The 17,880-nt window shown below is 40.2% G+C and overlaps 1 protein-coding gene across 3 annotated transcripts in view; it reads left to right on the forward strand.

The window, feature by feature from the left end:
• Positions 1–17,880, forward strand: part of PCCB (propionyl-CoA carboxylase subunit beta) — a 79,662-nt gene that overhangs the window by 21,635 nt on the left and 40,147 nt on the right. For all 3 annotated transcript variants that reach the window (XM_054482535.2, XM_054482539.2, XM_063662195.1), the window contains one exon: positions 11,319–11,429. In XM_054482535.2, coding sequence (XP_054338510.1) covers positions 11,319–11,429 — 111 coding nt within the window. The remainder of the gene's footprint in view (positions 1–11,318; positions 11,430–17,880) is intronic.

Genomic DNA, 17,880 nt, shown 5'->3' on the forward strand with positions numbered 1-17,880 from the left:
GTGGGATTTGGTTAGCTAGTATTTTGTTGAGGATTTTTGCATCCATGTTTATCAGAGACACTGGTCTGTAGTTTTCTTTTTTTAATATCATTTCCTGGCTTTGGTATTAGGGTGATACCGGCTTCATAGAATGATTTAGGAAGGAGTCCCTCTTTCTCAATCTTTTGGAATAGTTTCAGTAGGATTGGTACCAATTCTTTGAATATCTAGTGGAATTCAACTGTGATCCGTCTGGTCTTGGGCTTTTTTGTTGTTGGCAGTTTGAAATTACTGATTCAGTCTCACTGCTTGTTTTTGGTCTGTTCAGGGTTTCTGTTTCTTCCTGATTTAGAGGATTGTATGTTTCCACGAGTTTATCCATTTCCTCTAGATTTTCCAGTTTGTGTGTGTAAAGATGTTCATGTTAGTCTCGAGTGATCTTTTGTATTTCTATGATATTGGTTATAATATTTCCAGTTTCATTTTTAATTGAGCTTATTTGGATCTGCTCTCTTCTTGGTTAGTCTAATGGTCGACTAATTTTGTTTATTTTTTCAAGGAACCAAGTTTTTGTTTTATTTTTTGCTTCAATTTCCTTTAGTTCTGCTCTGATCTTTGTTATTTCTTCTGCTGGCATTGGGTTTAGTTCGTACCTGTTTCTCTGGTTCATTGAGGTGAGACAGTACGTTGTCAGTTTGTGTTCTTTCAGACTTTTTGATGTATGTACTTAACACTATGAACTTTCCTCTTAGCACTACTTTTGCTGTATCCCCAGAGGTTTTTATAACTTGTGTCACTACTATCATTCATTTCAAATTTTTAAATTTTCATCTTGATTTATTGTTAACCCAGAAATCATTCAGGAGCAGATTAATTTCCATGTATTTGTATAGTTTTGAGCATTTCTTTTGGAGTTGTTTCTAGTTTTGTTCCACTGTAGTCTGAGAAGATACTTGATATGATTTCAATTTTCTTAAATTTGTTGAGACTTGTTTTGTGGCCTGTCATACAGTCTATCTTGGAGAATGTTCCATGTGTTGATGAGAAGAATGTATATTCTGCAATTGTTTGGTAGAATGTTCTGTAAATATCTGTTAAGTCCATTTGTTCTAGGGTATACTTTAAGTCCATTGCCTCTTTGTTGAGTTTCTGTCTCAAAAAGAGTCTAGTGCTGTCAGTGGAGTATCAAAGTCCCCCATTTCACTTTGTTGCTATTTCATTTCCTAGGTCTAGTAGTAATTGTTTTATAAATCTGGGAGCTCCAGTATTAGGCGAATATAAATTCAGGATTATAATATCTTTTTGTTGGATTGTTCCTTTTATTATATAATGACCTTCTTTTTCTTTTCTTTTCTTTTCTTTTTTTTTTTTTTTTACTCTTGTTGCTTTAAAGGTCTATTTTGTCTGATGTAAGAATAGCTACTTTGGGAGGCCGAGGCGGGCGGATCACTAGGTCAGGAGATCGAGACCATCCTGGCTAACACGGTGAAACCCCATCTCTACTAAAAATACAAAAAATTAGCCGGGCATGGTGGCGGGTGCCTGTAGTCCCAGCTACTCGTGAGGCTGAGGCAGGAGAATGGCGTGAACCCGGGAGGCGGAGTTTGCAGTGAGCCGAGATCGCGTCACTGCACTCCAGTCTGGGTGACAGAGCGAGACTCTGTCTCAAAAAAAAAAAAAAAAAAAAAAAGAATAGCTAATTCTGCTTGCTTTTGGTTCTCATTTGAATGGGATATCTCTTTCCCCCCCTTTACCTTGAGGTTGTATGAATCCTTATGTGTTAGATGACTCTCTTGAAGACAGCAGATATTTGGTTTGTGATTTTTTAAAAATCCATTCTGCCATTCTGTATCTTTAAGTGGAGCATTTAGGCCATTTACGTTCAACATTAATATTGAGATGTGAGATACTGTTCTGTTTATCATTTTAGTTGTTACCGACTTTGTTTTTTTTTTTTTTCATTGTGTTATTGTTTTATAGGCCTTGTGGGTTTTATCTTTCAAGAGGTTTTATTTTGGTGCATATTGAGCTTTTGTTTCAAGATGTAGAACTCTTCTTCTGAAGAGTAATGATGGTTTGGTAGTGGCAAATTCCCTCAGCATTTGTTTATCTGAAAATGACTTTATCTCTCCTTCATTTAGGAAACTTAGTTTTGCTGGATGCAGAATTCTTGGGTGACAGTTATTCTGTTTAAGGAGGCTAAAGATAGAACCCCAATCCCTTCTAGCTTGTAAGGTTTCTGCTGAGAAATCTGCTGTTAGTCTGATAGGTTTTCCTTTATAGGTTACCTGATGCTTTTGTCTCATAGCTCTTAGGATTCTTTCCTTCATGTTGACTTTAGATAGCCCGATGACTATGTGCCTTGTTGATAATCTTTTTGCAATGAATTTCCCAGGAGTTATTTGAGCTTCTTGCATTTGGATATTGAAATTTCAGGCAAGGCCAGGGAAGTTTTCTTCAATGATTCTCTCAAATAAGTTTTCTAAACTTTTAGCCTTCCCTTCTCCCTCAGGACCACCAAGTATTTTTAGGTTTGGTTGTTTTACATAATCCCATATTTCTTGGAAGCTTTGTTCATTTCTTTCTTTTTTTTTTTTTCTTTCTTGAGATAGGGTCTTACTCTGTTGCCCAGGCTGTAGTACAGTGTTGTGACCTTTGTCTCCTGGGCTCAAGCAATCCTCCCACCTCTGCCTCCTGAGTAGCTGGGACTACAGGCACATGCCACCACTCCTGGCTAATTTTTATGTTTTTTTGTAGAGATGGAAATTTGCTATGTTGCTCAGGCTGGTCTCAAAGTCTGGGCTCAAGCAGTCCACCTGCCTTGGCCTCCCAAAGTGCTAGGATTATAGGCATGAGACACTGAGCCCAGCCTATTTATTTCTTTTGATTCTTTTTTCTTTATTTTTGTCTGATTGGGTTAATTTGAAAGCCTTGTCTTGGAGCTCTGAAATTCATTCTTTTACTTGTTCTGGTCTATTGTTGAAACTTTCCATTGCATTTTGTATTTTCCTAAGTGTGTTTCATTTCCAGAAATTCTGATTGTTTTTTCTTTATGATATCTATGTAGAAAATTTTTCCTTCATATTCTGAATTGTTTTTTAAGTTTTTTTTTATGTTGTTTTTCACCTTTCTATGGTGTCTCCTTGAGTAGCTTAATAATCAACCTACTGAATTATTTATCTGATTATTTCAAAGATTTAGTTTTAGTTTGGATCCATTGCTGGGGAGCTAGTGTGATCTTTTGGGGGTATGATAGAACCCTGTTTTGTCTTCTACCAAAATTACTTTTCTGATTCCTTCTTGTTTGTGTAGAGTATTTCTTCTAATTGTTCTTGAATTTATTTTTGATTTGGCTGTGGTTTTTTTAAGTTTCTTTTTCCTCTCCACTAAGGATGTGACTTTAGTGTTTATAGTTGATTATAGCCTAATGTGATTCTTAATACTTTTAGGGTGAAGACTGTATGAGTTCCTTGGCTATAGAGAGTCTTTGTATGATGACTTCTTTAGATGCTGGTTGTATTTATTTATTTATTTATTTATTTTTGTTGAGGTGGAGTCTCGCTCTGTCACTGAGGCTGGGGTGCAGTGGCACAATCTTGGCCCACTGCAACCTCCACTTCCTGGGTTGAAGCGATTCTCCTGCCTCAGCTTCCCTAGTAGCTGGGACTACAGGTGTGCACCACTAAACCTGGCTAATTTTTGTATTTTTAGTAGAGATGGGGTTTCACGATGTTGGCCAGGCTGGTCACAAACTCCTGACCTCAGGTGATCCACCTGCCTTGGCCTCCCAAAGTGTTGGGATTACAGGCGTGAGCCACTGCGCCTGGCCTGTATTTAATACATATGTACTTGATGTGTGGGCAAGTTCACTGTCTCCTATGGGGTTGAGATGGAAAGGTCTCTTGAAGCTTATCTCATTCCCCTGTGGTGTGCACTTTTTTATTTATTTAATTTTTCCCCTGTATTTTATTTACTAAGTTGATGGTTAAGGCTTCAGGCCAGTAGGGGAGCTGTCCCTGGGTAGGAACCAGTTGTGGCTAAAGCAAATGGGTAAATGCAATACTCAGTAAGGCAGAGGTTCCACCCTTGATGAAAGTGGCTGGGAGAACTCTCAATTAGATGTACTGAGGTCTTATCAAGGGGAAGGGTGGGAGCCACCTCAGCTCCTGTGCCAGGCCAGTAGGAAAGCTATTCACCTCCCAGACTCGCTCTTGCCCTAGTGTTCCAGCTATTCGGATCAGACAGGCACCTCTTTTCATCTGTAGGACTGTTGTTGTTCCACATAGAGAGGAATTTGTGACTCTACCTCTCTTGCAAGCCTGAGCTTGGGCCAGGGCGGGGGTGGGGGTTGGGGGATTCCTCCTGTGGAGATGCAGTCACTCTGAAGTGTTCCAGGAAGGCTGTCTATAGGTGCACCTATGCCAAGCTCCTGTGGAGAAGCCCCAACTGTGTCTGTGTAGTGGTGGACAAGGTGGGAGAGAAGATACCTTCTCCAAGACCCATCATGAGCAGCAAAGCTGCCTGATTGTTGGGGTAGAGCTGCAGACTTTCCCTTCTGATCCCAGCACTGCAATTGTGTCTCTGCTGAAAGGAACTTCCCATCAGTGGAAAGATTTGGAACTCAAGGCCTGCCATCTGAATTTTTTTGTCCCACGGGGTATTCCCTTGGTGTGGTGGTCTCCTCCTTCCCTTAGGAGTAGGAATTCCTGAGAGCCAGGATACATTGATTGCTATTGTTCTTCTGGGTCTAGCCACCCAGTGGGGCTGCCCAACTCCAGGCTGGTGCTGGGGAATGTCTGCAAGGGATCCGGTAATGGGACCTGTCCTCAAATCTCCCAGCAAGGGATATACCAACACTAGCGCTGATGGGAGTGTCAGGTGAGTGAGGTAGACTCTTTGAGGTTCCTTGGTTACAGAAAGCCTTAGTGTGCTGGCTTTCTCAAATGCTGGTTATAATAGTAGTGAACTGGTCACGTGGACAGATGCCGGACTTCCTGGTTAGCCAGGGTTTTGCAGGCGATGGTGATAGCTTAGGTCATGCACTGGTTTTCTCCTTTCTGTTCACAGTGTTATTCTACCTAGAGATGCTGTAGTGGACTGTGTTGGTTGGCATCCAGCCAGGAGGTAGCGTTTGCAAATGGGCACCAGCTGCAGTAGTAGCAGTGGGATTCGAGCTTGTCCTGTGTTGCCCAGGGGAGGTATTCTGGTTTCTCAGGTGACAATGGGGGCCATAAAGCTGCCAAAAGTTTGTGTCCTTTGTATTAAGTAACCAGGGTGGGTGGAGGGGTACAGCCAGGTGGAGGCTGGGTCAGGTGGGTCTACACTCTGTCTCTCCATGTGTGGGGAAAGCCATGGCTCCTATGAGGGTTGGGGGGGTGGTTTTCAGGTCATTAGGGTAATGTTCCAGAGAGGAATATAACCGCCTCTACTGCACAGAAGAGATTGCACAGGGTGTGGGGAGTAACAGGTGGCACTAAGCCTCACCCAGATCCCACACGGTCGGAAAGGCAGATCTCACTCCCTGTGTGCTCTGCTAGCTGCACCGGGCTAAGTTCCAGGGAGCCTAGGCTCAGAACTGAAACCTGCCCCAGGCCATAAGCCTTCCCTGTGGGAAAGCAGCTGTGGCTTTCAGGCCATGCTCCTCCCAGGCCACCTGCAGGGCCAGGCACCTGGCTTCTGCACTTGTGGCTGCAGTGTACTTCCCCCTGCCCCTGGGAGATATGGGTTCTGGACAAAGGAGTTCATCCTCACTCAGTGTTATATCTTGAAATTGGGAGATTCTTTCAACCTGCGACCACTACCTGAGCTTGTTGGCTGACTTCCCCAAGGTCCCCTGTGAGGTACAATAAAGAATGGCTTACCTTGGTCTGCACTGGAGACTGGGAATGCCTGCAAAGCACTTCCCGCCACTGTTTCTACTTTTATATTTCTTACCGCTCCCTAAGTCAGTCCCAGCCCTGGGTAAGGTTAAGGCCTTCCCCCGTGGCCTGGATTTTCAGGTTCCCCAGTGGGAGCCTGAAAGCAGCCTCTCTCTATCTCACACTCTGGAGACTTACAGTTTTTCCCTTGTCTTATGGTGTAGGCTGCAGACTGCCACTTCTTTAAAAGGTCTGTGGATTCTTTCAGTTTTCCTGTTAAGTTCCTGCGTGGCTTCTTGGAAAAAGGGTCACCATGTGAGTCTCAGTACACTACTCTGTTCTTCCAAGTGGGAGAGGCATGCTAACACTGCCTCTTATCTGCCATCTTGGTGAGGGTGGAAAAACCAAAACCTCTCAAAGTATTTTCTAACTTCTCTTGTAGATTCTTCTTTTGCCTATTGCTTATTTAGAAGTGTTTTGATTAATTTTTACATGTTTGTGAATTTTTCAGTTTTCATATTGTTATTGAATTATAGTTTTATTCCATTGTGATCAGAAAAGATGTTTTTTATGATTTCAATCATTTTAAATTTAAGATTTGTCTTGTGGATTAATGTATGGTCTCTCCTGGAGAATGTTGCATATGCACTTGACAAGAATATATACTCTGTTGTTGGGTGGTGTGTTCTTTATAGGTCTTTTATATGTATTAGTTTATAGTGTTGTTCAAGTGTACTGTTAACTTACCGATCTTCTGTCTGGTTGTTCTGTCTATTATTAGAAGTGAGGTGTTAAGTCTGCAACTATTATTGTGCACCTATTTCTCCCTATAATTCTGTTAACTTTTGCTTTGTGTATTTTGGGGCTCCTGTTGCTTCGTAGATTTTGGGGCTCTGTTAGGTGTGCATATTTTTATAACTGGTATATTTTCTAGATGTAGTGAACCTTTTATCAATATGTAGTATCTTTGTCTCTAGTAAGTTTTTGATTTAAAGTCTCTTCAGTCTGATAGTAATATAGCCACCTAGGGTCTATTTTGGTTACCCTTTGCATGGAATATTTTTTTCCATCCTTTAGTTTACCTCTTCATGTCTTTGTATCTAAAGTGAAGCTCCTGTAAATAGCATACAGATAGATTCTGGTTTTTAAATCCAATCTGTCAATCCCTGTCTTTTAATAGAAGAGTTTAATCCATTTATACTTAGCGTTATTGCTGAAAAAGAAGGATTTACTTCTGCCATTTAGTTATTTCTGTATGTGTTTTGGTTTTTTATGCCTCAGTTCCTCCATTATGGCCTTGGGGTGGTGATATTTAGTTGAGTTGTTTGCCTTTTTGATTCACTTCTTTCATTTTAATCATATTTTAAGTTTGTTTTCTTAGTGGTTACCTTGGGGATTATAATTAATATCTTGAACTAGTTGGAAGAATACCAGGTTAGCTTTAGTAGTACATAGACATACTGCTTCTGTAACTCTCCATCCTTCCTTTTTTATGTTGTTATTGTCATAGATTATATCTTTATACATGGTATACTCATTCACAGCAGATTTATGATTGTTTCATGCATTTGCCTTTTATTTTTTATTTGTTTTTGTAAATTTTATTTTTTGTGCAGACTCCTCTGCTGGGGCTGCAACTGCTGACAGGAGCTGCACATTTGCCTTTTAAATCACATAGGAAAAAGACATTACAAACCAAAGTACAGCACTACTTTTATATTTACTTAGGAAGTTACATTTATTAGTGTTCTTTATTTTTTCTCATGACCTCATGTTACTGTCTCATATCCTTTTATTTCAGACTAAAGGACTCCCTGTAGAATTTCTTGTATGGCGTGTCTATTGCGAATGAATGCTCTCAGCTTTTGTTGACTTGGAAATGTCTTAATTTTCCCTTCTCTCTTGAAGGATAGTTTTGCTGGATATAAAGTTATTGGTTGACCAGTTATTTTGTTTCAATACTTCTTTTTTTCTTTTTGAGACAGAGTTTTGCTCTGTTGCCCAGGATGGAGTGCAGTGGTGCGATCTTGGCGCACAGCAACTCTGTCTGCCAGGCTCAAATGATTCTCCCTCCTCAGCCTCCTGAGTAGCTGGGGCCATAGGCACACACCACCATGCCTAGCTAATTTTTGTATATTTTGTAAAGGCAGGTTTCACCATGTTGCCCAGGTGGGTCTCAAACTCCTGGACTCAAGCAGTTCACCTGCCTTGGCCTCCCAAAGAGCTGCGATTACAGGCATGAGCCATGGTGCCCAGCCTTCTTTCAATACTTTATTTTGTTTTTATTTTTATTTTAGACACAGGGTCTTGCTGTGTCACGCAGAATAGAGTGCAATGGCATGATCATGGGTCATTGCAGCATTGACCTTGTAGGATCAAGCAGTCTTCCTACCTTGGCCTTCTGAGTAGCTAGTAGAACACCACTATGCCCGACCAACCAAAAAAACTTTTTGTAGAGATCAGGGCTCACTATATCGTCCAGGCTGGTCTCAAACTCTTGGCCTCAAGTGGTCCTCCTGCCTCATTCTCCCAAAGTGCTGGGATTACAGGTGTGAGCCAGTACACCTGACTTTTCAGTACTTTAAATATGTCCCACTGCCTTCCGGCCTCCATGGTTAATCTTACTGAGGATCAGTTGCATGGGATCAGTTGCTTCTACCTTGCTGCTTTCAAGTTTCTCTTATTGTGTTTTGACAGTTTGACTATAACGTGTCTCCGTGTAGATCTCTTCGAGTTCATACTGCTTGGAGTTTGTTGAGCTTCTTGGGTTTGTATATTTATGTCTTTCATCAAATGTGGGAAGTTTCAGTCATTATTTCTTCAAATCTTTTCTCTGACCGTTTCTTTGTGTTCTTCTGGGATTCCTATAATGTGTATATTGGTATGTTTGGTTTCCCACAGGTCCCTCAGGCTCTATTAATTTCTCTTTTTCTTTTTTCTGGTTCCTTATACTGGATAATTTTAATTGCTTTGCATTCCGGTTCCCTGATCCTTTTTTCTGCTTGCTTAAGTCTGCTGTTGAACCCCTGAAATGAATTTTTCATTTCAGTTATTGTCAACTCCAGGCTTTCTGCTTGGTTCCTTTTTTATAATTTCTGTCTCTTTGTGGTGTTCTCATTTTGTTCAGACATTGATTTCCTGGTTTCCTGTAGTTTTTTCCCACCACAGCTTTCTTTAGCTCATTGAACATATTTAAGACAGTTCATGTGCCATCTTTGACTATTAAGTCCAATATCTGGGTTTCTTCAGAGATGATTTTTGTTAAATTATTTTTTCTTGTGAATGGGCCATACTTGCTTATTTCTTTGTATGATTTGTAATTTTTTGTTGAGGATGGGAAATTCTGAATATTATGTTTGGAAGTTTGGAAGTCTAGTTCTCCCACTCTTCAGGAATAGCCAATTTTTGCTTGTCAACTGCTGGATCCATCTGTTTGAATTTTTCCAAGCTGTTTTTGCAAAGAGTATGTTCCTTTTTTAATATGGCGATTGAAATTTTAGTGCTCTTGTCCCTGTGTTTAACCAGCAATCTGACAATAATTTCCTTAAATGTCTGTCTCCCAGAAGGGTGGAGGGGTGTGGAACAAACTACCTTTTTAAATCCCTTGTGGCTGGGAAGCTGCTTGAGCCAATCAGGGTTGAAACAATGCCAGCCTCTATGCTTAGCCCCTCAGCCGTCAAAAGCAGTGGTCAGCAATCAGAACATACAACCTTGAGTTTTCAAGGTTGAAAAACCAAGATGCAAAGGTTTTAATTTCCCAATCTGGCACCAGCTAGCTACACTAGGAACATCCTCATGGCTACCTGCCATGGGCTGTTGGCTGCGGGATTATAGCAGCCATGTTATTAATAAATGTGAAGTTTACTGAAATTTACTTGCTGTTTTATCAAACTCTCCTCTGGGCCCTGAAGTGTTTGACTAGACTCCAGAGTTCAAAAGTAGTTGCTTTAGACAACTGAATGGTTGTTTCGATCTCAGATTCTTGGAGCTTCCTATTCTCTCTTCCGTGATGTCACTCAGTTTTTTTATGGTAAGCATATATTTTTAGTGTACTATTTTAATTTCTAGTGTTTTTTAGCTGTATTTTTTGAGTTATTTTTAGTAGTTGCTCTAAGGGTTACTATATGTATCTTAATTTATCACAATCTGCTTCAAATGAATACTGACTTAATTCTGGTAAAACATAGGAACTTTGCTCCAATGTAGCTCCATTTTCGCCCCCTTCATTTGTGCTTTTATTGTTATGTAATACTCAAAACAGTGTTAGTTATTGCTTTATACAGTCTTGTCTTTCAAAGTATTAAGAAAAGAGAACTATACTTATGCAGTATTTATAATCACATATTTATCATTTTCAGCACTCTTAGTTGGTTCTTGTGGATTTGAATTATAGTCTGGTGTTATTTTCTTTCATCCAGTAGGACATTTTGAACTGGTATGGGCAATGGTGGCAGCCTTGGTTAAGAATGCCACAGGCTTTCACTGTTCTTATCTCAACTTTAGTAGTTTTTCATGAATAAACACTTCTCAATTTGTTACATTTGGCTCATTTTTAGAACCCCAAAATACTCGTTTTTGACAATGCTTTCCAGTTGTTTTTGGGGAGAGAATTTTCTGAACTCTTCACTCTGCCACAGCTGGAAGTCTCCCCAACTACCTTGATATCTTTGCAGAAAGTATAGATTACATTTTGCATTGTCCTTAGCTGTGTATAGATTGGGCTTAGAGCCAAGGCAGGCTGAAAAGCGAACCTACTTTTCCTAAGCTGATGGGACTTAGGAGAAGGAAAGAGGTTGAAAGTAGGGCAAAGAATAATTGGGCCTTTATCATCTTGCCTGGGTCTTTGAGTCCCCACATCCTATCTTTCCTGAGGCTTAGTCCTTCACAACACAATGTCCTTATGGAGGCTTTCTGGCTCCTTCTACCTCCTTCTCTCCTGCATTCCTTGTCTGGGGATGGGCAGAGTAGACATTGGGTACTCAGTGTCAAGAAGCACCTGCCTTGTACCCTTGCCTAGTGACTACTGCGTGCCTTCTGTGGAGGGTGTGGATGGACTCAAAATAGAGGTCAGGGTGCCAAGATAAGTGTTGGCTCTGCAAACTCTGCATGAGGTTTTCATTCTTCTTTCAGGCAGCTTTGCACAGACGGGGGGCTTTGTGTTTGGAGCTGTGGTGAGGATGGTGGGATACACTCTGTACCTCATGCCCTTAGTGAAGGTTTTAGGGAACTGTTGCCTAGGAGGGGAGGGGAGGGGAGAGAAAATATTTGCCTCAGAAAGTAATATGCTGACCATCCTACCAGTTGCGGGGAGAAAATGCACATATAATTCTTAAAGAACTTTACTGATTAGGTCTGTTGCCTCCTGTATAGAATTTCTGTGGGAAAAAAGCCAAATGTTATCTTATTGTTGTCTTTATCTTTCTGCAGATAATGCCTCAAACATCTTTGTAACCAGATGCTTTCACTTTTCTGTTTTGGCAGAGGAATGTTATGGCATCCGGAGTCATCCCTCAGATTTCTCTGATCATGGGCCCATGTGCTGGTGGGGCCGTCTACTCCCCCGCCCTAACGGACTTCACGTTCATGGTAAAGGTAAGAAAGAAGGGTCTGTTTTTGCTGCCCTTTGAGATTTGTGCAGTTCCTTACCTGCAATAAAAATAATTCCTGACCCAGATCTAGGTTGTTACCTGCATTCTTATTGGCTTTCAGCATAGTGATGATAAGGTGTTAGTGGAGAGAGGGTTTTGGCATGAAATCTGTAGCTTGTGGGGGTTCAGTGGCAGGGAGTGTTTATGTACTTCATTGGTGGGTGATTTTACTTGTTGATCTGAATTGCAAATGATTTTCAGGTAATCAAAGAATCCTGTCCTCTGACCAGATAGATGACTGTTTACTGAGTCCTATTCAAGAAGTTTCTCATGGAAGGCTTTTCTGTAATCTGTTTATTGGGAAGTTGTTTCTGATGTTTCACCTTTATTTCTTCAGCTCCTTGCCATTTTATTACATTGTGTCCGTAATGGTAAAGGATAAATCTGATCTCACACTTCATTTTCAGAGGTACCTATCTTTATTACATGACTTTAATGGACTTATATTTTAAAAATATTTTTAAATGAAGTCTATTTGAACTTATACATGAGTAATTACCATTAATCTCAAACCTTGCTTTAAAAAAATCAGCCTTTTCTTCTTAAAATATTAATAAAAATGAACATTGGATGCCAAGACAGAATGGTTGGGGGGAAAAGTAGTGATAGCCATCCAACATGAGGAGAGGAGTTCTAGAGGGAGTATAAATGGGAAACCCTTTGTTCTGAAGGGAAGTTAGGCAGTAAGAATTCAAAAGTTTCACAAAGTGCTTACCACTTTGACCCAACTATTCTGTTCTTAGTGACATACCGAAAGCAGTGTAAGTGTAAGTGTTCAACAATAGGAGTGACTTTTATTAATCGAATTTAAGATGGGCCATGCACAGTGGCTCACACCTGTAATCCCAGCACTTGGGAGGCTGATGCAGGTGAATCACTTGAGCTCAGGAGTTTGAGACCAATGTAGTGAAACCCTATCTCTACAAAAAAATACAAAAATTAGCTGGGCATGGTGGTGCATACCTGTGGTCCCAGCTACTTGGGAGGCTGAGGTGGGAGGATCACTTGAGCCCAGAAGGTCGAGGCAGCAGTGAGCCAAGATCGTGCCACTGCACTCTAGCTCTGGGTGACAGAGGAAGACCCTGCCTCAAAAAAAAAAAAAAAAAAAAAAATAAGATGACCATTTCTCTTACTTGGTGGACAATGTGGAATTTTCTGAACTTTGCTTACTAAATCTATGTATACACACCTAGCTGGTGCTACCCCCATTCTCTTCTCGTTCCTGCCTGTTATGAAGGGGAGGTGTGGGATCAATTCCTCTGGCTAGAGCCATCCTTTCCTCCTGCTACACACATCCACGTTGCTAAATATAACTCTCCACCCCTCTTCAGGACCCTTATACTGTTCCTTTTCTCCTTTCTCTTTAGTATCTTCAGTCTGTCCGTTGGTACTGGATCCTCCCATCAAAACTTAATCACGCTCAGATCTTTCCTATCGTCAAAACAAAAACTGTCCTCTAGTTGGCATACTCCTGTAGCTCTTGCTCTGTTTCTCTCTTGCCATCCCATTCTTTAACGCATGTTAATTTAGCTTTGTCCCCTAGACCACTAAATCTTTTTTTTTTTTAAGGTCCTCAGTGACTTGCATCACTGTAAATGCAGTTTAACTCTCATCTTCCTCAGTCTTTCAACAGTATTCCCTTGGCTTCCATTATACCATACGCTGGCATTTCTTCTCACAACTCTGACCATACCTTCCTGGTTTCCACTGGCAATTTACATGATTCCATTCAGACTCTAGATGCCGGAGTTCATTTCAACTGCTTTCTCTTTTAATTCTGTGTTTTATTCTAAGCAATCTCATTTTCTGCTTACAAAACTTTAGTTAATAATTGCATATTAGTGAGACTTCCTCTCTTGTCCTTAGCAACATTATTAAGCTGTCACCATTCTACATCTTAAATATTCTGTGTATTTAATAAGAGTGCAGTGGAAAATACTAAGTCTTTTTTAAAGGACTACACAAGGTAATTATAAAGTTCTTATGGGAGGAAGAAACACCATGCAAGAATAAACATTCTATGAAAGTAGTGTAATGAGGAGTTAGCCCTACCAGGTGCCAGGATATAAAACTGCAATAACTAAAATAGTCTAAAGAACTTGTAAGTAAATGGACAGAAAGACCAAGGGACATTACAGAATTGATACATAGATTTACATCTATTTGGACATTATGATGAAAAGGATATTATTCTAAGCAGAGCCACTGATAATAACAATTTCTTATGTCAGAGATACCGGTGATTGCTGCATCACTAAATCCAGTTGACATTTCTCACCCTTTGTCTTACCTCTTGACAACATTTGCTCTAGCTGATCACTCCGGTCTCATGACTTTAAATACTGATCCGCATGCTGACAACTCTCAAATCTGTTTCTCCAGGATTATATGTTTAAGAGCCTACCAGAATTTCCATTTGGACTTTAATGGGTATCTCAAACTTAACAGGTTTTGATTTCTACCAAGCTCCTCCTGCATTGCTCTCCTACAGCCTTTGCCATTTTAAATGGCAAGTCTAGTCTTCCAGTGGCTCAGGTAAAAGCTTTGACACTGCCTTGACTCATCTTTTGCTATCACATTCCAAATTTAGTCAGAAGGTCCTGTTGGCTTTATTTTAGAATATAATCCACAATATAATCAAATTGCTTCTTAACACTACTACTTACTTCTTACTAACAAAACTGCTACCACTTTGATTCAAGCACATCATTTCCCACCTGATTATTACAGAATCCTCCTGACTGGTCTCCCTGCTTCTGAACCTGGGAGCTGAAGGTTGCAGTGAGCGCTTTGGGAGGCTGAGGCGTGTGGATCACTTGAGGCTAGTAGTTTGAGACCAGCGTGGCCAACATAATGAAACCCTGTCTCTACTAAAAATACAAAAATTAGCCAAGCGTGGTGGTACGTGCTTGTAATACCGGCTACTCGGGAGACTGAGGCAGGAGAATCGCTTGAACCCAAGAGGCAGAGGTTGCAGTGAGCCAAGATCGTGCCACTCCACTTCAGCCTGGGTGGCAGAGCAAGACTCTGTCTCGGAAAAAAACAAAAACAAAAAAAAAACCCAGGTCAGGAAATAGCTCTTCAAGAGCCGTGTCATGGATCATTGTAGCCTCCATCCTGCATAGAATTCGTTATTAATAATAATTCTTTATTGTCTCAGCTTTTATGGTAATGTTTTTATTTGCTTTGCTTCATAGTTGAAAATAAAAATTACCTCCCTAAACAATGTGGATTAGTGTTTCCTGTTTTGACCTTTACGTTAAGTGAAACCACATAATATGCTTTCTTTTGTGCATGGCTTCTGGTTCATTATGTTTTTAAGATTTATCTATGTTCTTTGAAAATGTAGTTCATTCACTTTAATAGCTGTGTAGTGAGTGTGTGTGTGTGTGTGTGTTTTTTGTGTGTGTTTGGTGTTTTTTTTTTTTTTTTTTTTGAGAGTCTTGCTCTGTCACCCAGGCTGGAGTGCAGTGACATGGATCTCGCCTCACTGGAACCTTGGCCTCCTCGGTTTAAGTGATTCTCACACCTCAGCCTCCCAAGTAGCTGGGACTACAGGCGTGTGCCACCACATACCCGGCTAATTTTTTGTATTTTTGGTAGAGATGGATTTTGCTATGTTGGCCAGGGTGGTCTCCAACTCTTGGCCTCAAGTAATCCACCGGCCTCAGCCTCCTAAAGTGCTGGGAGTACAGGCATGAGCCACTGCGCCCAGCCATAGTAAATATTTCTTAACATATTCATTCATTCCACTGCAGATGGACATTTGAATTATTTCAAGATTTTTGCCATTGCAAATGATGCTGATATAAACATTTTTCTATATGTATCTTGGTGCGCACATTTTAGTTTCTGGTGCTGATGTAAACATTTCACATTAGAGGCAATCTTAGGTCATAGGATATATATGTCTTCAGCTTCTCTAGGTAATGCCCGTCTGTTTACTAAACGGGTTGCAGCCAGCAGTTTGAGAATTTCACTTGTTTCACATCCTTGCCAGCACTTATATTAACATAGTTTAATTGTGCCAGTTTGATGCTTGTGGTATAGTCTCTTATTGTGTTCTCAATTTGCATTGACTCAATTTGCATTAGTCCATGACTGATAAGGCTGAGTGCCTTTTCATGTGATTCCTGTTCTTCTAAATTAAGGTATGTTTATGACTCAGAATGTAGTCTACCTTGGTGAATGTTCCATGGGAGCTTGAGAAGAAAGTGTATTCTGTTGTTAGATGAAGTATGTCCATCATATCCTGTTTATTGGTATTGTTTTTCTTTTAATTTTAAAAATGATTTCTATTTATTTTACTTCTTAAAATGTTTTTTATTTTTTTTTTAATTATTTTGTGAGACGGAGTCTCCCCCTCTCACCCAGGCTGGAGTGCAGTGGCGTGACCTCGGCTCACTGCAACCTTCAGCTCCCAGGTTCAAGTGATCCCTCTGCCTCAGCCTCCTGTGTAGCTGGGACTACAGGCACACACTGCCATGCCTGCCTAATTTTTTTTTTTTTTTTTTTTTGGTAGAGAACTGGTCTCACTGTGTGCTTAGACTGGTCTTGAACTCCTGGGCTCAAGCAATCGTCCTCCCTCCCAAAGTGCTGGGATTACAGGTATAAGCCACCACACCTGGTCTTCTATAAAAATTTTTAGAGACAGGGTCTCACTCTGTTGCCCAGGCTGGAATGCAGTGGTATGATCATAGCTTACCACAGCCTCGACCTCCTGGGCTAAAGTGATCCTCCTGTGTAGCTGGGATTACAGGCACATGCCAACACACCTGGCTAATTTTTTATTTATTTCTTTTTTTGAGACAAGGTCTCGCTCTGTCGCCCTTGCTGAAGAGCAGTGGTGCGATCTCGGCTCACTGCATCCTTGACCTCCTGGAGTCAAGCAATCCTCTCACCTTAGCCTCCTGAGTAGCTGGGACTATAGGTGTGTGCCACCATGCCTGGCCAATTTTTTTATTTTTGTAGAGACAGGGTTTCACCATGTTGGCCAGGCTAATTTTTATTTATTTTAATTTTTGTAGAGACGGGGTCTTGCCATATTGTCATAGGCTGGTCTTAACCCCTGGCCTCAAGTAATCCTCTCACCTAGGGCCCTTGAGTTGCTGGGATTATAGGCATGAGCCACTGTGCCCAGCTGATTGGTGTTACTGAGTTCATCTGTGTCTTTACTGTTTCTGCCTGCTGGATCTGTCCACTTTTGATAGAGGAGTGTTGAGATCTTCAACTGTAATCATGGATTCATCTATTTCTCCTTCCAGTGCTATCAGTATTTGCCTCATGTTATTTTGATGCTCTGTTGTTAGGTGCATACATGTAAAGGAGTGCATACACATGAAGGACTGTTTGTCTCCTTAGAGAATTGACCCCTTTATCATTATGCAGAATTCCTCTGTATAATAACTGTCCTTGGTCTGAAGCCTTTTCTGTCTGAAATTAATATAGCTACTCCTGATTTCTTTTGATTAGTCTTAGCATGTAATATCTTTCTGCATTCATTTACTTTTAATCTTTGTGTCTATTTCAAGTGGGTTTTTTGTAGACATCCCTTATAGTTGTGTCTTGTTTCTTGATCTAGTCTGACAATCTGTCTTTTAATTGATACATTTAGACCATTGACATTCAGAGAGATTGTTGGTATAGTTGGATTAATATCTACCATATTTGTTACTGTTTTCTTTTTGTTGTATTTGTTCTTATTTTTGTCTTCCACTTTTCTGCCTTTTGTGATTTTAATTGAGCATTCTATATGATTCCATTTTTCTCCTTTATTAACATGTCATACTTTTTTTTTAACCTTCTTTAGTGGTTGCCTTAGAGTTTGCAATATAATTTACAGCTATTTTAAGTTAATTTCAGCTAACACTTTTCTGCTTCCCAGGCTGTATGAGTACCTTATAATAGCAAAATCATTCTAATTCCTTCCTCCTATCCCTCATATCATATATATAAAATATGTGTACATAATTGCACTTGGTCTTAGCCAAAAGGTTGAAAAGCGATGTGCACATAATTCAATTGTACATAATTGAATGTGCACATAATTGAATTTTTGCTATTATTACTTTGAATCAAGTTTTCATTTTACCTTCATTTATTCCTTCTTGAATGCTCTTTCTTTCTTTATGTAGATATAAGTTTCTGATCTTCATCATTTACCTTTTCTGTAAAGAATTTTGCTTAACATTTTTTGCAAGGCAGGTCTACTGGCAGGAGATTACCTCAAGTTTTGTTTGTTTGAGAAGGTCTGTATTTTTCCTTCACTTTGAAGAATAATTTTGCAGAGTACAGAATTCTAGGTTGGTAGGATCTTTCCCCTCAACACTTTAAATATTTCATTCCACTCTCTTCTTTCTTGCATGGTTTCTAAGAAAATTTGGATATAATTATTA

This window comes from Pongo pygmaeus, chromosome 2, assembly GCF_028885625.2.
Source record: "Pongo pygmaeus isolate AG05252 chromosome 2, NHGRI_mPonPyg2-v2.0_pri, whole genome shotgun sequence".
Taxonomy (NCBI): domain Eukaryota; kingdom Metazoa; phylum Chordata; class Mammalia; order Primates; family Hominidae; genus Pongo; species Pongo pygmaeus.